This window comes from Calonectris borealis, chromosome 6, assembly GCF_964195595.1.
Source record: "Calonectris borealis chromosome 6, bCalBor7.hap1.2, whole genome shotgun sequence".
Lineage (NCBI taxonomy): Eukaryota > Metazoa > Chordata > Aves > Procellariiformes > Procellariidae > Calonectris > Calonectris borealis.
In genome coordinates, this window is record NC_134317.1 from 16722492 (window position 1) to 16747684 (window position 25193).

The 25193-nt window shown below is 40.7% G+C and overlaps 1 protein-coding gene across 3 annotated transcripts; it reads right to left on the reverse strand.

Annotated features, from left to right (window-relative positions):
• Positions 1-260: 260 nt before the first annotated feature.
• Positions 261-24296, reverse strand: ERCC3 (ERCC excision repair 3, TFIIH core complex helicase subunit). Of its 3 annotated transcripts, none has more exons than XR_012674064.1 (15): positions 24192-24296; positions 23823-24028; positions 22081-22317; positions 21366-21415; positions 19859-19994; positions 19484-19648; positions 17457-17661; positions 16086-16400; positions 14683-14867; positions 11334-11536; positions 7766-7862; positions 7459-7576; positions 6152-6220; positions 1918-2070; positions 261-1080 (listed from the first exon to the last, which is right to left on the reverse strand). XR_012674064.1 is itself a non-coding variant. In XM_075152926.1 (15 exons), exons 1-15 carry the CDS (start codon positions 24208-24210, stop codon positions 946-948), a joined length of 2343 nt encoding a protein of 780 aa, XP_075009027.1. In that variant the 5' UTR covers positions 24211-24296; the 3' UTR covers positions 261-945. The 3 variants fall into 3 exon arrangements, 2 of the variants coding, with proteins under 2 accessions (XP_075009027.1, XP_075009028.1); XM_075152926.1 differs by having other exon boundaries at positions 6152-6270; XM_075152927.1 differs by lacking the exon at positions 7459-7576.
• Positions 24297-25193: the final 897 nt, after the last annotated feature.

The following is a 25193-nucleotide window of genomic DNA, read 5'->3' on the forward strand; positions in this document are numbered from 1 at the left end:
CAATATTAAGCAGATGTTGTTTGAAAAGCATTCTTCTGCCACAAGCCACCACCACCTCTCCTCAAATTTTCTAGAAATATACTGCAGTCTTCACTAACAAAAAAACCCCAAACTTGGGAATCTTTCCTTCACACCTCTGCTTCCAACTCACCTTATGACAAGTCAAAACGCTTTTTGATTCAGTAACAACTTCTGTAGTGACATTGCACTGTTTAGCACTTACGATGGTTTTATTGCATGGTTAATCAATAGAATATAAATGACAAGGGAAACAGCTTTTATTTCAGCAACTTCTCAACAGTAGCAAGAAAAATGAGGAAAATGGAGCACAGAATTTATTTGTATTTACTAATGCTTTCCTTTAGTTTACTTTGGAGACAGAGTCCCTCTTTCTCCTTGTCTTCGAACATCAAAATATTTCCAAACAATTTGTTAGAATTTTAAGACAGGTTAAGTCATAAGTATAAATTAGCTCCCAGTTTAAAAATATTATGTAAAGTGCTCCTATCAGGATTTGTTCACCTCAATGAATGATTTTTATTTAAGCATTTTAAAAAACAATATTTTGTTGAGCAGACACAATAATCAGATAAATAATATTTCAAACATCAGTACAAACTTCATTTACAAAACCTTTCCAGAATTCTTCTGAAAAAGGGTCTTCAGCTGATAAAAATAAATTCTATTAATTACCCTGAAAACCAGACAGGTATAACCAGGATCCAGTCACTGGATAATATCTTTCCTGTGGTAATATTTAGTTCCTTCTTTCCTTTCACATTCACCCACGAGAGCACATATATTGCTAAGTGAATATGTGGCTATATAGATGCATATAAAAAAAGTCTTTTAAAGGACCTGTCAGAAATTTCAACTCCATATTTTCAGTTATGGAAACAGGTACATGGATCCACAGTTTTAACAAAATGCACACATGAAGGACCATCACTTCCGGAAGCGTTTAAATAGTGGATGGATGTGTTTATTTGAAGATGCCTTACTCCGTGAAGAGTGGTATTCCATGTAAACTGTATCATCTGCTCCTGACATAGAGCTCATTGTGCCCGTACGACGTGACACCTGCAATTAAGGGGAGAAAAACCACGTGCTTAGTGTGTGATTAGACAGACCAACTCTAACCTACTGATGCCCGCTGGCTACTGGGCAGCACCGTTCATTTAGTGACCTTAATGCCAAAAAGCCTTCAAAGTTTTTTTTCTTAAGAAGAATTTCTACAAAGTCACTGCCTGCCACTCACCATAAGTATACAAAACATATGTAAGGTTTAATACGGAACCGACACCTTAGAGTAGGAATTCCTAATGCATTTCAGCACAATACCATTTACCTAAACATTAACCCTAAAAAATTAATTACCACATTGTAGCTTGATTTTATGTATCAGTAAATGTTTCAGACTATTTATTTTTCTTATATCTGTTGCTGAAAATGTCAAACTACTACTTACAATAATAGTACTTCTCTTGAAAACGAACAAAAGAGGCCCTTATGCTTCTGCCCTCTGGGCATGAGGAAATCAGGGCATGATTCAAGAAGCACAGTGCCACCACAAAAGAGTATGTGCTCTGACATATGTGTATCTTAAAAATGTTTTAAAATATTTTCGTTGCTTGTGACTTAGAAGATTTACTTCAAAATCTGTAACAATAGATCTGTCATCATCTCCCTCAAATATAATGGAGAAGGACATGAATTCCATGTCTAGCTTCTTTATAGTGCCCAACAAGCGAATTACTCAAACAGCTAAGTGGTAATGCAGCTTAAAAAAAAAAATCTGTTCTCCAATATTTCACAAAGATACTAGGGCATCAATGATGGCATCACATTTAGAATTAAAATGGAACAGTCCAGTTCTGTCACATCTGTGGTCATCCTTTTCAAAGCATTTTTCATTACCTGAGCTGACTTTGAACCATATTCTCCGGCGACTACTTCCTCCTCAGCATCCAGGTCAGATGCCTGCAGAACCTTCTGCAGAAGCTGCTGCTGTTCTTCTTTGGATGAAAACGAAAGTTCTTCTTCTTCCATGCCTGCAAGCTTTGTTATTACCTAAGAAACAGAGCACAGTACAAGGTGAGGGCTCTTCCTCCTCAGTGTCAGCTATTCAAAACCAAGACAAGGATTTCTGAGTCCGTATCCTGCTGGAACTGCCTTCAACTTTTATTAATGGTCTGAGCAGCTTAACACTACAGACAGCACAGATACATACAAAATCTTGCTAAGCGGTGTACATATACATACACACACATCCCTTGTTATATTCTAGCTGGAAATGCAAAATACAAACCTTCGGGGAAAAAAAAAGAGAAAAGAAAAGCTCTGGACAGAGAATGTCAGCCAAACACTGTCCATACCAGCTTGACCAAGAACCTGACCAAAGCACATATAGCTCAGATGCATATTCAACTTACTGCAAGGTTAGCTTCATGCTGTGGGCTCTAGATTTGTCTAGTTTAAGAGCTAGTACTTTATATTTAACAAAAATAAAACTAGCTTTCCAGACACTGAGAATTTTAGCAATAAACATTGAGGAATATGGGAAAAAAACTCCTAACAAATTGAGATGTATGATCAGTTGTTGAGAGACAATGCAGCAACTTGCAACAAAGCATCAACAACAGAGCAAAAGGACTCTTTCAATATTTGTGAACTTAGACACAAGATAACTTAGCTGTTATTTTTGTTCTCTTTGAAATTCTTAATAACTCCTTTGATAACCGAAGATGCAGGGCACATGCCATCTACCGGCAATCTAGTGCCATATACTCCGTTAGCTGAAAAACCTCCTGCAGAATTGAAAAGCTCTCAAGCTTCTGTCATACAGCTTTACCATAGGCAGCTTGCTTTCTTAATTAGAGGTATTTTGAAAATTTCACAAGAATTTTTCCTGCAGTTAAATGCATTTGGTAAACACATGTTTATACATGAGAATCTGTTTTCCTACTATGTTTCCAACTTGAAGAGGTTTTGAGAAAGACGTTCTAATTCAGCCATTTCCCTTGATTAGTAGTGTTTCCCCTCCTCATCTTCCTTTTCCAGCCTATCTCCTGAGTCAATACAATTAGAAACTAATTATCTCAGTAATCTGGGCTGGATCTGTTCACAAAGACTGATAAAACGATATAAATACAGCTTAAGGCAAAACAAATCCACATTAGACACAAAGTACTTTTTTTGACAAACAGGGTAGTGAAACACTAGAATGAATAATCAGTGTTGTGGGCTGTTGTCAATGGCAATTTCTAATTCAAAAATGGATTCTTTCTGAGAAATGTCCTAGCTTTAAGAATCCATTCAGGGAAGCAACCTGTCCTACTATATGGCTAAAGGAACACTATGGTCCCCCTTGTTTATTTAGAAGCGCATGTGCCATGGTGATCTCAAAAATAAAGAAAATGGAGTCACAAAAAGCAATTTTAAATTGCATTAGCCTGTTTCCAATTGTGGTTGCAAAACAGTGCTAACGTGATTCATAGAACGGAAAGAATTCCCACTGCATCATCATTTTTTTAAGCTGTTCAACAGACGCCAAGTTTGAAGTTATTCCCAATTCTTTGATACAGTGAGGAGTTCTGCTATTGGTATAAAATTTAATATATCCTACATTCAGCCTCTAAATAAAAACACAATACAGTAAATAACTAAACTATGGTTAGCTAATCAAAAAACCCCACTAGATAATTAGACTCCAAGCAGTAAATTGTGATGACAAGGCTCCTACTTAAAGAAGCAAAGACAAAAGCAAAAAAATATTATTCCAGTCCTCTTCTGGATGAAAGGCAGAGAATGGAGTCATTGAGAGATGGCGAGAAGAAACTAAGTCCTAGAAAAAAAGTGAAAACTGTTACCCTTTTAAAGGAGTAATGAATTTTTAGTAATTTAGGTATTAGGAACAAAAATTCTGAAGGAGAGGACATCAGCACTGAAGTAATTACCTAAAATGAGGTAGAGTCTCCATATTTGGCAGAATAAGAAGGCAAACATCTGCCGGGAATGACATATACATAGTTGATCCTGGCTTGGAATGAAGAAACACAATAGATGGTTTCTTGGAAGTTTCTTCCAGCCCTATTCTTCTTTGATACCAGCTATGACTAAGACTTAAAGTTTGGCAAACAGAAGAAAATAGATATTCCAACATTTTGTTCCTAAATTGCAAATAAAGAACATTCCACTACTGGTCAGCTAAAATGTTGCTCCAGATACTCAGCTGCCACTTGCACTGCTTTTTTTCCCTGTATTACACCAAAGCTCCTAGGACTAGGTCTTCCTTGCAAAATAAAATCCCTCTATTTTAACCTCTCTCTTAGTTCAAAAATCAAAGACATTCAAATATAAGTAAAGGGATTTCTCTAATCTTCTTGGCTATAGCCACATAGATGCATTTGCTGTAATTAGTTGCAGCTTAGTACTGATCTACAATTTTGTCAAAATACATTCACTACAAAGCAAAACAAGGCTTTTACCTATAAAGACTGTGTCATGCCTGTTATGGTGTAAGGATCCCCTTAAAGCTCGCTTTAATAGGCCAGTGATTACAGAGCAATTATTTACTTCATAGCTGCAGTTCAGACCCCAGAGGGATGTCCCGTACTGCATGTGCCTCATGAGGAAAAGCTCTTAAATAGCTAGGCTCAAGCGCAATCCAGTGGAGGCTGCTCGCCCTTGCACCTTGTGCAATCCTTGCATGATTCTGTCAACGCCGTAAGCTTGAGATTGTTCCCTAAAAGCACATATGGGAGCCTTATCTTTTATTCTTCTTCTCAGCAGTATTTCTTATTGGGAAGACTTCTAATCAGAGCAGTAAATTCCAGCTTTGTGAAGGAATAATTTACCTAAAAGCAAGAGCTATCATGACACTCTGTTGCCTTCAACAACCCAATAGATAAGCATACGGGGCAGGCCATGGATTAAAGGAAAAATAAATACGATACACTGTGAAATCTATAAAATAGAGGAGCTTTGGTGGAATGAGATTTTATGTTCGGAAGACGACGACATACAGAGATACATAATAAACTGAAGTACAAGGGTTGATCAATTTTCAAGTATGTCTGGAGAAATGAGACAGCACTAAGTCCTTTACAAAAGGAAAACTTCCGACTTTCAAGTTACGGCTCTGTTACATTGTCAACACTGAAAATGTTACCTATTCTGAGGAGTATGTTTTAGTTGTCGGTAGGAAGATTTCTACTCTGCAGTAACAGTCTTCTCCTGCAGTAAATTCTGTGATTTCTTAATCAATTAACAATCCACCCAGTGATTTTGGTGATATATTTCATTCCATGCACAGAAAATTACAAGAAGGTGGTCAAGCTGTTGGTGGACGCTAAATAAGCACTGATAAGTCTAAGCACCAATAAGGTCTGAAGACCTCCATTAGCCAGAACAGTTTCTGCTAACACAGAGCCACCGAATCAACATGTCTGCATCCTCATTGATTTTCTGCAGGCTTTGGACAGCATTGTGGAAATGGTGCACAAGGTTAGTGCATGGACGAAGATCCCTGAAAGGTATTTCTTTTGGAATGGGTTGCTAGACACTTCAGACACCTAACTTGATGATTCCTAGGGTCAGATATATGAATGTAGAACGAATGAATCCTGCCTATTGTATGTTGTCTTTAGCCACAAGGAAAAAGATTAGATTTTCCCCCCATAGTGAAATACTGGTCTGAGACTGCAGTTATTTGGAAATGATTTGTGACTTGTGATGTTTTGAAGTTTTCTGAATTACTGCTGGCCACGACCACATGAACACATATCAACAATGCGTTATGCACAACCACTATGATAATGTATAACAGGAAGCCTGCATGGATGGACAATTGAAGACCATGTATATAAACCAACCATGCAAGTAATGTTCTGCTTCACTCCCCAGCCGGTGCTGGTGCTTCATCTGAAGTTAGAATACTTACCTTTCTAGAAGCTGTACTAAACTACTTGTATCTACCTCACAATAACACAGATGATCAAACAATACTGGAACAGTTCTTGCTTGTAAGCAAAACCTTCATTAATACATTCCATAACTGGAATTCTCAAGTATTTGACCTAATACTAACATGAAAGAATATGAAAGTTATATTCTTAGGCCACAAGTATACCAAATAGAAGGGACAAGTTACCTTGAAGCTATAACCTTGATCTACAAGAAAACGTTGTCGCTTTGTTGAATATGCCATTTCCTGAGTGTCCTGGGATACAAGAGAATAAAAAAAGGCATTGTATTCCTCTGCAACCATGCCTAGGAGACAAAGAAACCGAGTGATTAGTTCCATTTGGAACACTGCAACCAAGAACAAAAAAGGACTGAATACTGAAAACAGGTGTTTAAATAAGTTGTGTCTCCACAAAAACAATCTGCAAAGTTTAGCTGCACCCAGACCTTACATAAACTGACTGACAAAGCACAAGGCATAGAAATTCCTACTCTTGTTCTTAGTAACTTGAGAATGGGTGAAAAGGCAAAAACGGAAAAGGAAATGTAGACTAACACAATTACACTCCAAGGTGCTCTAAGAAGAACCTGCTTCTTTATTACGCTAGGCAAGGTGAAAGATAAAATTATTTTTAAGTCTATTATGCAAAGAAGTAGTAAAAAGTCAAGAGCAAGGATTGCAACACACGTCAAAAAAGTTCAATAGAAAAAGACAAAGGAAAAGTTTTATCAATGTAAACTGGTGTTTGCAGTGGTTTTTGCATTACAAAAGGCAAGACAAAGATACGTAGCTAAGAATTCATAAGGCTATTTGATGTCCAGGATATACCAGGCTGCGTATAATGTATTTTTTTTAAACTTACAGTCCTTAAGCTCTATTACCCAAACAGCATTGGGTTCTCTTAAAACCCAGGGTTTCATTAAGATTTGATAATTCACTAACATGGGTTTTGTATGCATTTTCAAACAAAGCCTCAGCTGTAACAAGCACAAACTGCACATAAAATAAGTGCATTCAGATCTTAAGTGCAAATAGAAAGTGTTTCAAGAATAATTTTTCTAAACAAAAAGCTCCTTGGTTATGTTTTGCAAAAACACAACTAGTTGGAAACCAAATCCCATTTTTAAAAGAAAGTAATCTGTAGTATAAAAAAATGTGCTTTCTAGAGACTTGCTTTTTAGAGTAGTAGTGTGATTTTTTAAAAACAATTTCATGTTGAGGAAATTATCAAGGAATGAAAAAGTGAAAGAACCACCAACGAACAAAAAGTTCATTTTCCTTAAGCTTTTTTTGTCCTTTGGAAGTTTTCCCGACACAAACCTTTACTGACCCAGAAAATGCTTCATTTTCATTCACTGGTATATAGGCATATATTCTCTTTGACTAAAACATAATCCAAGGACAACATAAAGAAGTATCATGAACATCCAGTTTCCCTGCAATTCTATGATACTATGATCCAAGGCCCAGAGCCCAATAACCACCTCATTTACCTTTTTTGGCTCTCAGCACTCGTCCCAGTCTTTGAGCCTCCTGTCTTCGAGACCCACCATGGGACGAAATCTGAATCAGAACATTGGCTTCTGGCAGATCGAAGGATGTGTCACCTACCTATAACAGAGAAGCAGCCTCTGAGTAGTATCTTATTTCCATATTTCATAAACAAAGACTTAATACAAAGTACGCCTTTGTGAGCTGCGACACAAAGATGACAAATGCACAGCATGCATGTATAATTTACTCTTAAATAAAGTTCACCCTGAAGATAGGTACAAGGACACACTGAATGTCCTCACTTACCTTGGAAATGAAAATAGTGTTGATTTTTGGATTGTGCTTGAAGTTTTGTAAAATTTGCATTCTTTCTCCTTGTGCAGTAGGACCATATATATAGGGTCTGAAAAGAACAGAACATATGCAAATTAAATCAATTCAAGATTTCTCAATCATTTCTTATGAGGTACTAAGATACCATGGCAGGGAGTGCAGTACACATTTGAACTGATATAAAAACAAAACAGATTTTGGTACAGCTTACAGTTTACTTTTAGCTTGTTTGGCTCTGTGGAACGCTTTGCAGCAACCCAGTCTGCCAGAAATAAATTCTGACAGTTATAAATGTTTTGCAATTACGTGCACCAATGAAGCTGTATATCAACAGACTGAATACATTTGCTAAGCCTACATGAAAGACTGAAGGCAGCTGTTAAAATAAGAGGGTTTTTTCCGCAAATCTACTGAATTAGCACTTCGACAGCTGCAACCTTTGCTTCCTATTTAAACACTTGAAAATCCAGGCTTCTCTATCAATGATATGCTGAGTGTCACAAGCTGGCTGTTGGATGTTGTTCTGGGAAAATTATTTTTGCTTTGAAGCTAACCTCCTGCCCCTCCTAATACCTTCTGGGCCTACTGAAATGAGAACCAGGTCCCAAACGTTCCATGGCCATGAGCAGCTCACAGTGGCATTTCACCTAAGGTTTCTAACGTTTGATGATGAATCACCTGAAACATTTAATATCTCAATCCAGAAGGCTCACACAAACCCTCAGTCACCCACAGTCTTCATGAGTAACTTGGGCTACTATGAATTTTCCAAGATTCTCTCTAGTCTGGCTGTTTTCTTCCTGCCTAAGCAGAGTTTTAAAAAAAAAAAAAGCTAGAAACGATGAAGCCCACATGAAAAATGAGAGGCATGCAGGAGTGCATAGCCACTGCTTTTTCATCTGTTGTACTACTTTTCCAAATGCTCGTTAACTAGCATCTCCAAATAACAAGAATCAAGTTCTACAATTTCTATTTTGTTCACACCTCCATTATTTCTAACACAAGGAATCAACCCCACATGTTTCATTTAGCTTTTAATATTGCACATACATGGGTGGTAGCTGAACATAAACATGCAGTGCACAGTACTAAGGTCTTCTCCTATCAACTAATTACTGTGCATTAGTTTCTCTTGCTTTCTTTACTACAAACTTTATTCTAGTTTTTCTTTTACCAAACAATTCTAGTCACCTCTAATCTAATTCTTCTATTTAGTGTGTTTAACCAGATTTTTAGAAAAACACAACTAAAAAATGAAAGTGGCAAATGAGTCAACTCTGAAACAATACCGTTATTATTCAATTAGTAGCATTCAGTAATATTTTTAAGCCTTATTTGAAATTTCATTTAATATTTAAATTGTGATGATTTTAATCCTCAACAAAACTTAAATGGAAGAGTTAAACTGAAACTGAAACTAAAGCATTTCCAAGCCTTCTGTTTCTTAAAGCCACTAGGAAAGGGTTCAAACACATTTTCTAAGAACAGAATAACCTGGAACTCCTGGTTATCAATCCTCTATTTTACCTCCCCCGCCAGATCCTACTTGACAATGATTTCATTAACACATACCTGAACCTAGAACACCCAATGCTAGATTGTTGGTTTTTTTTTTTAAATGATCCCTTTTCCTCACTGCAGAAAGATATTTGAGGGATCTGCAAAGATAGATCCCTCTCCCATTAATTGACATAACTGTCAAAACCACAGAGGCACAGTCCTTCAGAAACAGTGATTTAAACATATTAGTAACACCAGTAAAAAACAGTCAGCACATGAGCCATATGACACTGGATGACAGACTCATGACAAAGTAAAAGCTGGCTAAGCAGATTTGAATTCTGTGGCCCCCAAAATTATAGTCAAAGTAATTCCTGTCATGTGCATGGTCTTTCCCTGCCAGTGCCAAGAGAAAGGGGGTGTGAGGGAGGAGCGGGCAGAGGCAGCCAGACGATGGCCATCTCTCCCGCCGTCCGGGAGCCCACCTGCCCTACGGGCTCGAAGAGGTCACGAGCAGGGCAGTGGGAACTGCCCTCCTGCTGGGCCGCACGGGCCGGGCAGACAGCCTCGGCCACTACCGCCGTACCCGCTGGGCTGCCCGCTCCTCCTTACACGTGTAATTCCTGCCCTACCCAACTAAAACCAGTTCCCTTTGTTTCAGCATGCTCAAAGCAAACTATGATAGAAAATTCTCTGGTTAAAATAAAGACTCCCTCACCTTTATCCAGCACTGCAAGCCTCCTTTCTTTCTAGCGCTGACGGCCATATAACCTGGAGCTCCGTACATGATGTGAGGAACAGAGAATTCACGCAAGAACATGAAAAGCAAGCACCCAGTATTTCTTCAACTGGTTTTCCTGTCATGCTTCTACAGCATCTACCCCACTTAACAACTGTTGTGCTACTTAGCAAGCACCCCCTCCCTGCATCGCCTTTGCTAAAGGCTTTTTCTGTGGTGCACTGAACACTGCTAGAGACATTCCAGAGGCATCATTACAGCTAATCGCTGTCCAGACAGATTAAAAAAAATGATGAAAGAGACCACAGGTGTTGGAATTCATCCAGCACCATTAGCTCTGCTTACTATTTGATGTCGCAGCAAGCCAGCACAACATGGCTGTTAAACTACAGTCAAAACTGATCATTAATTTTGCAAAGTGTAAGGCTTGTTTGTGGTTTTGCTAAGAGGTACTGCTGAAATTCCTAGACATGAAATCATACGCAGTCAAAATGCCCCACAGCGTCCAGCAAGCAAGGCATTATTTGGGCTTGTCAAAGAAAGGATGAGGCCAGCTTCTATGCTTATTTTCCCCAATAATTGCTCTATGCCTGATCCTGGCAAACCCTCTCCCTGATCATCCCTCCCCAAACCCTACAAACACACTGATGCTAACCCCTCATTAAGTAACTACACTCACTTTAGAATCATTTAAGATAGCTGAGGAGCTCATGGGAGCAATATCCTTTTGTTTATTAAACAATCACAGTAGTTCTAGGCAGTGCACTGGTACAGCACAGATCACCAAAAAGTTTGTCTTAGGTTTTTTAGACAAGGTTAAGACCTTCTGAGAACCTGAAGAGGAACGCCCTGGGCCCCAAAAGACCTTGAAAGATCCAGAGAGTGTTTATTTGAAAACCTTTGTCTCAGAGAGACAGGAGAAACTACCGTCCGTTAAAGAAATAGTTCTAGCGATATTTTTAAAAGCCTCTCATTTTCCCACTGTCTTTTAATAATAATAAAATGAACAGAGAAATACTAACAGTCTTTCACAGAAATCTTGGATGAAAACTCCTGTGAGGCAACTGCTAAACAGAGGTTCTTTTCAAACAGTTCTACACCCAGAATAATGTTGCAGTGCCAATAAAATCCATCCAAAAAAACACCCTCCCAAGCTCTTTTTATATATATATATATATATATATGGAGTTAAATCAAAGAATTACAAGAAATGTCTAAAGACTACTAAAAGCTGCAAGATTACAAGGCAATTTTCCAGGAAGGAGGAAAACAACAGTGCCATCGTTGGTTGTGAAGACTTACTTCCCAAGTCTGATTGCATACTCCTTCAGTGCAAACACATTGTCAGCAAATACAATGATTTTGTCATTTCGTCGCTCATGAAACTTAATCAGGAACTGGCAGGCTCTGAATTTATTTGGGTTCATGGTGTACAGCAGTATCCGTTTCTTGGTTTTGATAGCTACGTATTCTCTATAAAATTCAGGTGACATTGGGCACCAAACCTAGGATTAAAAAACATACACACATACAAAGTAACTCTCCGTTATTTATTTATTTTATTCCCACGGGAATTGAAAAGATATTGGGGGGATGATAACGCATTATAACTTTCTGTATAGCGCAGCCCACTAATTTTAACACAGTAATTTCTGTACTAAAATGAAAGATACCAATTGGTGTAGTCTCCAGCACTGCCAAACTCTGTTTAACCTCATTAATATTCTGGCCTTCCAAAATGCTTTGGCAGTGAGATCCACGACAGAAATAGGCAGCAGGATTGGAACAGGACTGGAAGATATTTCCTTTATGTTTCATACTTAATAATTTTACTGAATGCTACTACTTTTTACAGAGCAATAATTAAGGGAATTAACTGTCTCTCTAATCGCCCTGTCACAGCAGTCAAAGCTTCTTCCATAAAAATTAATTTTCATCCATATTCTGAAAGCTCAGAGACACATTTAGTCTTCATTACAGAACAAATTTACCAATCTTTTTTTCATGTACCCACAAAGGATTGAACTTCATTTTAACAGCTATTGAGTCTACAACTTTCAAAACACCAGGATTGATTAGAAGTTTTCAATAGGTTTCCCTAAGCAATTATTTTATTATGTAAACACATATCATAGTACTGCAGAAGTCTAGGCTTACTGAGATATTTTTTCTACTGTAGCATGAAAATAGAAGAAATTCTGAATTTAAAAGTTTATGACAATGCAATGATACTGTCTATAGCACATAATGACACTACCTACAGTGCATATAATTTCGAAGACATTCATTCTGCTGCACATGGGTTATTCCCCCATATCCATTGCACAGTAAAAATTAACAGAATACTGCAAAGAAAAGCCCCTTTCATAACCATTGTTCAGCTAAGGAAGTTATTGAGAATTTACAGGAGTTTATTTAAACAACCTGAATTGTTCTGTACTGTCAAGAACTACTGTTTTGTTTCAAAACATTTTTTCCAGTGAGTTAAATGCTACGTGAGGCTTTTTTCATCCCTTGACTATGTTAACAATAAATTTATGCATTGAATAATCTCCATTGATATTGTATGCTGTCTACATGAAAGATTTAAAATTTTTAAATCAGAAGAGAATATTTCAAAGTGAGAATGACGTATGAACACTGAACATTCGACTGTAGTAAAATAATTCATCTATTGCTCAATGCCTCCAACTACATGGCAAACTGAATATATTTTGATTTGTATTTGCACTCTCTTCTGGATTTGGAAATGGACAAAATCTACTTCTCACCCCAATGATCTTTCCATTTTTACATTTTGCAAGATGCGCACTCCAAGCCAAGCTGCACTGGCAGCTGGGAAAGGGATTATTTGTAAATTACAAAGCTCTGAAAATATAGTTAAAGAACAGGCTTGTTCTCTTTTTTTAAACTTCTTTTAACTTTTTTAACTGTGCTGCTTGTTCTCTTTTAGAGCAGTGAAAGAGTAGTACCTGCAATGACCATGACCTGCCTTATCAGACAGCAGCGCTGCCCTCTCTTGCCACCTGGAAAGAACTGCACTTAAAGAGCAAACCAGACATCTTTCTGGCTATGGGGAATAAGGCAAGTTGATTAAAGACGCTGCTTCTCCACAACATGTCAAGAAAATCCAAACAAATATGCAATGCAGTTGTGCATGTATTAGACTTGTTATTTGCCAGCCACCAACATTGCTTTTTTTGATTCTTTGCTTTTGCTAGTCCCATCGAATGTTATTTCAAAACATTGGCCTAAAGAATATAAACTTGCCGAATTTTCACATCATTCAGAACAAAGGTAGCCCATGCTTCATTTCTCAATGTCTAAAGGGCAGTTCAGGAAGTGAGAAGAATTATGCTCCCGAGGCAGAATTAACCAAAGTGCCTAAACAGTCAAGTTTGAATTTACAGACTAGTTACTCTCCCTTCAACCTAGTTATTTGCTAGATGCTCTTCATTTGCATTCTATTACTTAAAAATAGTTGGGGCGTTTTTTCCTTCTACAACCTCCAGCTTGCACATACTTCAAAAGCAGAACAGCTGACCTTCGCCTGCATCTTTTATTCCAATACCAGAGCTAGGAAGAATTGCACAAAACTAGAAAGACAGGTTTAAAAAAAAACAACCACCAACAAAAAAACAGAAACAAAAAAAAAAAAGAAAGCAAAAAACCCCCAGGAAAAACCCAAGAGACAGTTAAGTTATGAAACTCCACCATAGCAAGTTGTAGCTGCTAAATCTACCTCCACTCAATGGGAGCCTGGAGAAGTTCATGAAAAAGAAACCCACTGATGGTTACACAGGAACCACGTAAAGCTGAAATGATCGAGGGCTTGGAGAAGTGTCAGGAGAAGTAACAGATATGTTTGCCCTGTTTTTATACTCTTCCCTACGTATCTTACTTGACAATTATCAGAGACAATATATTTAATTAGACCTTTAGTCTGACCCAGAAAGGTTACTTTAGTGTACTAATGTGCCTGTGTGAAAGATCTCTCTGATACCAGATTTTTATCTTATCCATATGCTCGAAAGAACAGAGGTCACACACCATTATATGGGAAAGAAACAATAAGATCCAGCCCTATGTTTTCAATTTTCACCCTCATGCATTCAGGCTTGAAATAAGCAGGTCTTTTCTTATGTTTTTTTTCGAATTTTCTACTATCCTTCTTTAAGAGTTACAAGACTTTTCCTCAAACAACTACAGACTGTCCACCAGTTGAAGTCTCTGAAAAGCAGCTTCCAGCATACCACCTGATGTTACGATGTTACGCTACCACAGAGAACTGAGCTTAAGATACGAAGTCAAGTCAGACAACACAAATGTCAACTGCATCGAACTAGGTCTACAGTACTGCAACCACTGTTCACATTGCCAAACGCTGACTTGGAGACAGCTGGTCAAACACCAAAAACCCTGCAAAGAGAAAGAGTGCTGAAGTCACTCTGAAGAACGTGTGGCTACTGGATTTGCCACATGTTCATACTGATGGGCGACAGCCTTGCCTAAGCTACAAAGTAGCTTAAGGCAAGTCATACGGGCACCTGTTTTTCCCAGTTAAATACTTAAAATTTTATACATCTTCCTTAAAAAAAAAGTTATAAGCATACTAAATAAACACTAGTAGTACCAAAAAGCAGAGCATCACCTCAGCACACTGGACTTTAGCAATGTAGCCACTGTTCTGCAGCTCCATCCAGTTGGCTTCATAGAGCTTTGGTCCAATCAGGAAGTTCAGGTCAACAATTTTATCATCTTCTCTGACCAGGGTAGCAGTCAGCCCCAGTTTACAATGAGCTTGTACAATAGTGAGCACACGTCTGAACATTTTTGCTAAGAAATGCAAGACAAATTTTCTGTTTACTTTCCTGAATGGATTCAGAAGACAAACACTGCAACTTAAAAAAACACTTTCATCAACTCCTGAACACAAAGCAAGCACAGCGTTGGGAAATTTTACCCCATTTCACATACACTTCTAACAAATCTGTGTTACAGCAAAACTTCACACTGATTGCAGCTTTAGTTTACATCTTCAGTGTACTCTGAAAATCCCAGTAAACCTTCTGGCATCTGTGTTATTTCCCATTTCCCGAGAGAAAATTAATATACTCAGAGGTTACACTGCCTGTTTTACGTCATATAGTATTTCACAGAAAGAACTATGACACAAGGACTCTTGGCTGACTCTGCCACATTTGGGACTTCTAGTACATGGCAGAATTACTCATCGTTAGTGTTGCTAGAGAGCCTGTAATTGCAGAATCTGAAGATACAGAGGAGACTCTATACCTTAATTTTTACGAAACCAAGAAAGAACAAAAGTGAAAGAACGGTGGCAGCCATATGCTACTTTGATAAAATGGCAGTTAATCATCAGGGTCTACTTCTGAAATCCATCATTTCTGTAGACACCAAATTATATTCAAATGAAATAATGAGAAGAATGTAGAGCAGCTAACAGAATCCTGGGTGGTATTTTTAGCCAGGATTATTCCACAGACACTTTAATACTACATTATTGCTTTCCAACAGTATAGATCTCAATTACATAGCAATTTCAACTACAACAGCTATTTCTGGACAGTAATCACTATGGTTACTCATATTTTATTGTAGAAATAGATATTAAAAGCTAGCCTACAGTGCCACTATATCTCAAAAGAAAAGAAGGCAGATGAATTCCTCTCCTGTTCAAATTTGTCTACAGCAAAATTATACAAATGTAATTAAGGTATCTTAAGACCACTTTATCAACCTACACAGAAGGAGAAGGCACTTGTATTTTACACTGCTATTACAGAAAACATCATGTCTAATTTGAAGGATTTCAGAAAACTAATGGTCAGCTAAACTCTGCAGTATCAAGGGAAAAAAAAAAAGAAAAAAAAGAAATTAGAACAAGGCAGTTTACTTGTTTCAGAACCCCAAGCCACAGGTTTACTCACTGTATTAATCATGAGAAAGACATCAAAAAACCACCACATCTAAAAGAGCAGAGTAACATTAACAGTGCATACAATAGGAAAGGTTTGCACACCATTTCCTTACCAGGGATAGTATGTACTTCATCAAGTATCATAAGGCCCCACTCTTGACTTTTAAGCCACTCCATTACTCTTTCTGCTTCCCACGATCTTTTCGTCGTGTGTCCCAACATGGAATATGTGCTGATAGCTATAGAACAGCCAATGGGCTTGTCTTTGGCATCAGAAGTGAACCGACATATCTGACTGTCATCGATGGTGGACCACATCTTGAATTGGGCTTTCCACTGCTCTACAGACACTGCAGAATTACCAAGGACCAGACACCGCTTGCGGACAGTACACGCAGCTGTCACTCCAACTAGGGACTTGCCAGCACCTGCAGGGGAAGAAGAGTCATATTCATTAGTCATCTCTCAAATATCACTGGAGTAGGAGGGGAAAAAAAAAACAAAAAGGAGCAAAGGAAAACAGGAAAACTGTGAGAGGATATGAAATCATGTAAGGGCAAAGTCTTCATTGTTTCTTTACTGTAATAGCCTTAAAGAAATGAGTATTCACTTCTAAAAAACCAGCTGGATTGCCTACTGGACATGTAACTGTATTTGCTCAAGAAAATAATTGTAAACTATAGCTTTGCCAATTACAAGCAATCATTTTAATACTTTTTTAATTTCAAAAGCATGTTACATTCCAGGTGGTTACAGAAAGCTTCCCCTAGAGGTGATCTATCCCACTGCCCCTGACAGCTATGTTCGTTCCCCCACATAGCAAGTCCTTGAATCTTTCCATTCCTCCTTCACACTTCTTCCAGCATCCCTTACACACTCTCCCAGGCCCTCGCCGTACCTCCCATGTGCCTCCTCCACCCCCAATACCAAGGGCACTGGCACGCAGTATCCTATTCTCTCCCTTTTCCATTGCTTTCCGTAGGTTGTTCCAATCTGCACATTCCTCACTTCTTTCGCAAGCTCCCCTGCCCAGAACTTGTGCACACAAGCTCTTTTCTTCCTTGCACCCCCCTTATGCCATATTTGTATTCCCAGTTCCCCCCAGTCTCCCTATTCCCAACCAAGGAACAAATTATTCCAATGCCAACAGCTTTACATTTCACTGGAAGATCAGCAGAGCTGACATAGAGGGAACAGTGAAAGCACGAATGGTAATTTGAAGCTACCACAACCACAAGCCAGTTCTTCAGTCACTCCAGGGACACTGGCAGCACTGTTAAGCAGACGCCTGACAGCTCTATCACCTGGGCTCTCCCTCACCACAGCCTCACCACCCACTTGCTAAAAACCAACAGGACTCTGCATACTGGTACCCAGAACAGTCCCTACAACTGTTTGAAGTCTAAGCAGCTGTCATATTTGAAAGTTACTTCACTACAGGCGAATAAAGAACAAAACCCCTAAATACCAACCCAGAAACTTACCACATGGCAAGACAATAACACCGGACCTGGCTCGCCCATTTCCAAACATTTTCCGTAGGCTTTTCTCTTGATAGGGCCTGAGAACAGCTGTAGGTTTCAGATCTATATTAATATCGGGATTCACGGAATCATTTCTGAAATCATATTCTGCCAGCAAGGGGTACTCCAAATGGATACAACGCTTCTGAAGTTCTTCAATCATCTCCTGAAGAGGGAACAAAGCTTCAGATGGTAAATTCTCCATGTCTGAATTAATTCTTTTTTTTTTTTTCCACACAATCAGATTATATAGTACCATGGGAAGTTACATTTATCTTTTATGCTCATGAAATCTGCAAGAGTTAAAGTTTATTCCAAAAACTTTATTCATGACCACCCCCACCCCCTCAAGCATTTTAAATAACAGCTGATATTAGAGAAGGCTATTTAGACAGATGGAGAACATGATGCATTAATCTCAGAGGTATTGTTTATCCGGCAGTGACTAAACTACACCCTGAAGTCCTGCAACAAAGAGCTCAATAACAGACGCAAAAGGTTCTGTGTGTTACACAGAAGAACCTACCAAAGCTGCACATCTTTTATCTGGAAAATCTTCATACCCTGGTAATGCAGTTATTCCACCACAGTGACAGGTTGGTTCAATCACCAAGGGTTGTTGGTTTGGTTTGGGTTTTTTAAAACAAACAAAATAGCTACTAAGTTATCTTTTTAAAAAAATTTCTGTTTTCCCCAGTAAGACATCATTACAATCACCAAGTCCAAAAACAACTTGAGAAATTTTACAACAGCTCTCTGAAGGTCAAGCCGGGACTGTGCTCCAACCTCCAGCTGCCCTTCTCAAGCTATGAAATCAGAACCATCAAGAGTTTCTTCTGCAAATATGAATCATGAAACAAAAACAGGAAAAAAAAAACCAAAACCCAAAAAGAACTATCTCTTGCGGGCAGGGAAGGAACAATGCCCAGTCTGCCGCCCTCTGTTCTGAAGAGGAAGATCCTCAGATTTTGGATGGCAAAAGGAAAGAAATGTTAATCACTTCCAGTGACCTCCCCTATCAAACAAAGAACCACAGTAACTTACATTAAGTTCTCATGCTTATTTGCAAGTCCTGGGCACATTCCACAAAGCTACAAATGCAGAGAATCATAGAACCATAGAATCGTTTAGGTTGGAAAAGATGTTTAAGATCATGAAGTCCAACCATTAACCTAGCACTAGTTGTAGAAGCGGTAAGGTCTCCCCTCAGCCTCCTCTTCTCCAGACTAAACAATCCCAGTTCCCTCAGCCGCTCCTCATAAGACTTGTGCTCCAGACCTTTCACCAGCTTCGTTGCCCTTCTCTGGACACGCTCCAACACCTCCATGTCCTTCTTGTAGTGAGGGGCCCAAAACTGAACACAGGATTCGAGGTGCGGCCTCACCAGTGCCGAGTACAGGGGCACGATCACCTCCCTGCTCCTGCTGGCCACACTATTTCTGATACAGGCCAGGATGCCGTTGGCCTTCTTGGCCACCTGAGCACACTGCCGGCTCATGTTCAGCCCGCTGTCAACCAGCACCCCCAGGTCCTTTTCCTCTGGGCAGCTTTCCAGCCACTCTTCCCTGGTTGTCCTGCCAGTTTTTACCCAGCGAAGAGTGCACCTGTCTAAGCCGTGAGCCACCAGCTTCTCTAGCAGAATGCCGTGGGAGACAGTGCCAAAGGCTTTACTGAAGTCCAGGTAGACCACATCCACATCCACACTTGTGTGTGTCTAAGTGGTGTAGCAGGTCACTAACCACTTCCCCTTGGATTATGGGGGCTTCATTCTGCTCCCCTGTCTTCCAGCTCAGAAGAGAGCCCAGAGAACAACTGATCTTACTATTAAAGACAGGCAAAGAAGGCATTAAGTACCTCAGCCTTTTCCTCACACTTTGTCACTATGTTTCCCCCCCCATCCAATAAGGGACGGAGATTCTCCTTAGCCCTCCTTTTGTTGCTAATGTATTTATAGAAACATTTTTTATTGTCTTTTACAGTACTCATACCTGCTTGACTTCAAAAGACACTGTCTGCGTTTCCTCCTCCTCCTCCTCATCTTTGTCCATCTGTTCATAAAACTCAAATAAGTCAGCTGGGACATCTGGCTTATTCTGAGCATCTGTTCCCTGTGATGTTGACGGACCAAAGCCACCTTCACTGGATTTGGAAATCTGAAATAGATGGGCAAGAATTTTCACCAAAGGTTTCATGAAAGACACCCCCCACCCACCCACTAAATTTGGGCTCATTAAGGAGGCACAGATCATTGCTGACAGAACTGAGAGCAAATGCTGATACAAGAAACAAACAATAATCACTCCAGACTGCTCAACAGTTTATCTAATGTTAACTCAATCATTTTAAAACATGCCCAGACATACCGCTGATTTACTTGTGAATGTCTCTGTAATGAGCTCTGTTTCTTCCCCCTCAGCATTTCGCAGGCGACAGTCTCTAATAACATGGTCTTGCAGAAGCTGCTGAATGACATCAGGGTGGGTACTCTCCACGAAATACCTAAAATTACAGAACAAAGAAAAACATTTTTATGAACTAATCAACTGAATAACTTACAGGAAGAGTGGCATAGATACTTAAACATATAGCTATCCCAGATGCGTTCTCAAGTATCCCTTCTTAGGGGTGGTAATTTAAAAATAAAGCAATTATGGCAATCAAAATCTTTAAAAGATGCCTCACACCAAAAGCATCATGTACTTTGCAGTTATCCATCTTGCTCAAATGTTCTCTAACATAACACGAGTGGAAAAACTCCAGCAGAACCACCTAGAGACAGCTCTCATACACGTCTTATGTGTGATGTGTGACACAAGGCAATTTTTTTGAGACTGAATTGACATGAGTCTGTGAAAACATTGGATATGGTGTTTTAAAGTCCTGCCCATAGGACCAAAAAAGCCCAAAAGACAAAAACCCAAAACCTCCAAAACACAAACCATCTGAAAATTTAAATTAGCGCATCCTGAAATTGTTTCTCTCCCTGGAGATTCATCAATAACGATGCCGGTTGGAGATCACAGTTAAAATGTGAGCCAAGAAAGACTTAAGTCTGAACTGGCATAGGAGAAATCTTTTTCTCAGAAACACCTAGGAAGAGGACAAAAACCTGCTAGTAATACTAGCGTAAATTTTACCCAAAGCAGCAGGTTCAAAAAAGCAACAGCACAAGCAGAGCACTAGATTATAGTCCCAGAGCTTATCTACAGCTGTTGGACAACAGAGAACTTTGCAGAAGAAATAAAAGGAGAGACAGAAAACACAGGCAAGTTGCAGATGTAGGGTTCAGGTTTCTGCTGTCTCTCCCTTCCCTCTCCCTACCACAGAATCACAGGTTTATATAAAATTGGTCAGCTCTAAACTAGCTGACCTCTCAAGATCCCTTCCAACGTTATCTTCTATGTTTAAAACAAATCAGATTCCACCCAGCCACAAGCACACACCTCTTGCCACTGGATTTGCTCATCGTTCCTGAATAATGGATTACAAGTCAGAATACACAAGACTAAAGGACAAGTATAGAAAAACTTGTCCAGCTAGGCTCATGTAAATTAGGAAGCAATGAATGAAACATGCGTATCTGAAAACCTGTTGCAAGTCCAAGCAATAAAGAAACAAGCTAGAATACCAAATTCGCAACCTACTTTTAAAAATGTCATGCTAACCAGTAGTAGCTCAGGACAGCCAAACTGAATTCATTGACTAATATATTAAACACATTCAACAATCGAAAAAGCAATCTTCTATTGACAGATGCTACACTCGGCTGGGAGCTGTAAGACTCAACAGCTAGTGCGACCACTCATCTATGCACAGGTGTGCATTTGGAGGATTTCCTCTGCCACACTAGTTAAGGAAGAAGCCACTTACCTGTTATGTTTCAGTACCAGCTTCACCTTCCCATAGCTGACCGTACACAGCTACAAACGAACAAGAGCAGTCATTAGGGATACGCAAAAGAGCGATTCTACGTTTGGGACCAAATGCTGCTATGCAGCTTAGGTCTTTGCAGGGAAGCACGGCATCATAAAACATTTACTTGCAATGTTGTTATACTTACGGAACGAACCTGAAAAGGTGTTTTTAGAACACACACACATGATCTCACGCAGGAGACCAGTCACAGATACTCAGTTTTTATACCCAATTCCAGTCTGCTTCCAAGACTGCAAGAACATACTTGCAGGATACGGTAAGCTATTGTTTTATAGCGTCCAGCTATTCCAGACTGCTTCCCACATTTATAGTCTTTTTCCAGAGCAAATCCGAGGAAACTTTCCCCACATACAATTCCTACTGGCTGAAAGTGTGTACACAGACAGTTTGGTATACTTTTTTTTCTTTAAAAGCTATAAACTCCACCCAGGATATATTGTGGAAATAGTACTTGTGCAATAATATACTATAGAAAAAAAGACAAAAAATAAGACAAATCCTCTGCTCTCTTGAAACAGTGACAGAATAGAATAAGATGGTAAAACTGATGAATTAATGATTAAAAAAAAAATCAATTAAGCAGAGGCAGCAGGAAAGGCTTTCATTAGTAGCCGCAGATATATTTCCAATGCCAATAAAATAGTCTTACCTTGATAAACTGAATTATTCCATCTGGGACACCAGTCTTGCTCAGTTTTTGTAAATACTCTGTGATGTCGCTTGTTTGTAAGCCAACACTAACGGCAGCATACAGTGAGTAAGCAGTCAGCTTGTACTCGTGAATGTGGGTCGGTCTGCACACAGGCTCAGCAATGGCAACCAAAAAATCCTGTGCGTATTTGTAAACTGGAGAAAAGGCTTCCAGAAAAATATGGCCATCAGGAGCCTACAGAAATAAAAAAAAATGCTGAAGGCACAACAGCGTTAGTTGAGCAGAATAAGGAATTTCCTATCTATAAAGCAGCCATTATGATATAGAGATACTCCAGTATTTAGGTGGAAATGCGTCATAACGTTTCCAAAAAAGTGTTTGCCCTAACGACGAAATTACAAGAAAAACAAGAAAGTAATTTTAGAAACAAAGAACAAATTTTAAAAAAAAACAACTACAAACAAAACACAAATCTAACATAAGTTTAGCATATATATCTAACATATTTTACTGTAGCTATTCATCCCCATCAGGATGTTGAAGCACTTTAAAGAAGACAAACAACTTCATGCAGAACCACAAAAACCAGCAACAGACATGAAAGGAGACACAGGAACATAGAAATTTTGTCTTCTGAAGGGGTCCAGACACTGATTTGTTCATGTCTTTTCTATGGCACCAACAATAAACCACATCCAGATCGATTAAGCTGTTCCAGATTGACATCTTGAGGTACTTTTTCTTTTTTAATGCTAAGCAAATTGCTTGAGCAGAGGCAAGCTTCCAGCCCCACTCCTCCGATACAGAGCAAAACTCCTCACTCATTTTACACAGAATGAACGGAGGAGGAGAGATGGCACTTGTGTGTCGCAGCATTCAGTGACAGACCCCCTGCAGATGCTGGCAGGGAACCACCTCCTCTCTACACGCTTGTACCACTGGCTGTGTCTTGGACAGGTTTATTGACGTCCCTTTCAGGGCAGAGAAAACCAACGGTACCAGTTACAGACGATGAGACCAGCCTGCCTCAACGTTGTTTCATTCCAACATACAAATCCCGCTGCTGGGTCACTGCAACAACAGATCCCACTTGTGTCAAATGGCCAACACAGTCACTTCCACAAGCCGTTTTACCTCCCTCCCAGAAACACCTGGCTTAGGGTGCTCCACTGCCCCGTCCGCTCAATGGCACACCCACAGCACGGATGCCCGACGGAGAGGGGACTGCGAGGCTGCCGGGACGGGAGCAACTCATCCGGGCTGTCCGAGGGGCTCCCAGGCAGAGGCAGGGGCAGGGGGCGTTACCGCGGGCGGCCCCACGCTGCTCAGAGCCCGGCCGCCCCCGCACGGACACGACAGGTACCGCCCTCGCCCACCCCCTAGACTAGAGCAGACTTCGCTTTGGCCGCGCTGCCGAGACCGGCCCCCGGAGCCCCCTCCACCCGCGCACACACCCGTTTTCTTGGCGTCCCCACGGAACCCCGGAGAGCGGAGCGCGCCTTGCTGGAGGGTCGACTGTGGGGGGAAAGTCCCGCAGAGCACTCGCGTCCCTGCCGGTTTCCCGGCAACCCCCGCCGCCACCGGGCGGGCTTGCAGCAGCGGCCAGGGCACCCGCCCGGGCCCGCGGCCCGCTCTACTCTATGACAGCCGCGGTTCAGGGGAGCCGCTGGCCCCGTGGGAGGCGTGTGCGCCTCCGCCGACCCCCCGAGGAAGCGAAGCCCCGAGGCGGCCGCACGTACCACCCAGAGGGGACGCGAGGAGTGGTCGGCCTTCAGGGGCATCTGCTGCCGGTAGTCCTTCGCCCCGTACTCGTCCACCTTGGTGCCGCTGTCCTCCACCTGCTTCCCCGCCGCAGACGGCACCGCCTCCTGCGACTCCTTGCCGGGAGCTTCGTCTTCGTCGTCTTCCTCGTCATCGTAATGGCGCTTCTTGGACTTCTTCTTATCTGGGAGCAAAGCCGCAGCCGTGACGCGGGGGCACGGCCGCCACCCGGGCCCGCAGCGCCCCAGAGCGGCCCGCCCCGCCCCGCTCTCCCCCGGCCCCGCGCCGCCGGGGCGCTCCCCGCCGGGCTCCCGGCCCCGCGCCGCGGCCCGCCCCGGGCTGCTCACCCCGCTCCTTCCTGCCCATGGCCGCCGCGCAGCGCCCGCCGCGCGCCAGCGCCCGGCCGGCGCGTCACTTCCGCCGCGCGGGAGGGGAGGAGGCACGGGGCGGGCACCGCACGCCGAGCGCCGTTGATTTTCTGTTCCCGGGGCCGGTCCCGCCGCTGGGGGAGGCGCGGGCGGGCAGGAGAGCGGGGCCTCGTTACAGCGGGCAACCGCACCCCGAGACAGCCACGTACCGGCGGGGAAAAAGAAGGGGAAAGGTAGAGAAATGGGGGTTTCTTTTTTTTTTTTTTCAAAAAAAAAAAAAAAGGCTTCCGCAAAGTACATTGCAAATTAAAAAAAAAAAAGCCAACTGGAAATTCAGGTATGAGACTGACATTCCGCATTGCTCTAAAATACAAAATTCTTAAAAGAGAAATCACACTGTTGTCCCTACAGAGTGTTTTAATATATTTCTAAGTACAATTCGTGTCTGATTTTGGAAATACAAATACATTTCGAATGGTTAAAAACAAAAATTAAAAAAATATTTTGAACATCAGCCAGCTGAAAATATATTTATCTAGTAAATCATCTCTCAAAGCTTTTATATATTTAATTATTCTAACTAAACATAGTACCCTTAAAAAACAAGTTCATAAAAATGTAGAAATGAAATTGTGGAATAAGATTACTGGGATATTATACACACACACACACATTCAATGCATACACGGAATTACAAGGGGATTTGTCTGTTGGTTGGTTTGTTTTTAAGTTTGGGAGGTTGTTAGACAAACAGAACTAGTAAGCAACGCTCAACTCCTGAGTTCCTCAACCAAGATAACCATAGGCTAATTTTTTAATTGTTTTTATCTTTTTTTTTATACATAAGATATTCCATGTAAAGCAGCAACAGCAGTGCAGTTACTGGTAGCAACATCTCAAAAGTAATAAAAAAACCATACATCCAGACAGTAGTACATTGCACACACACGTGATTCTCATACACCCATCAACAATTGGTCA

What these genes read in the sequence shown, in the direction of transcription:
- ERCC3 (XM_075152926.1), bottom strand. An exon ending in TGTCTTTTGAAGTCAAGCAG is followed by an intron (nt 17,662 to 19,483) that starts GTATGAGTACTG and finishes TTCCCTCTTCAG; the next exon opens with GAGATGATTGAAGAACTTCA. An exon ending in TGAAGTACATACTATCCCTG is followed by an intron (nt 14,868 to 16,085) that starts GTAAGGAAATGG and finishes TGCATTTCTTAG; the next exon opens with CAAAAATGTTCAGACGTGTG.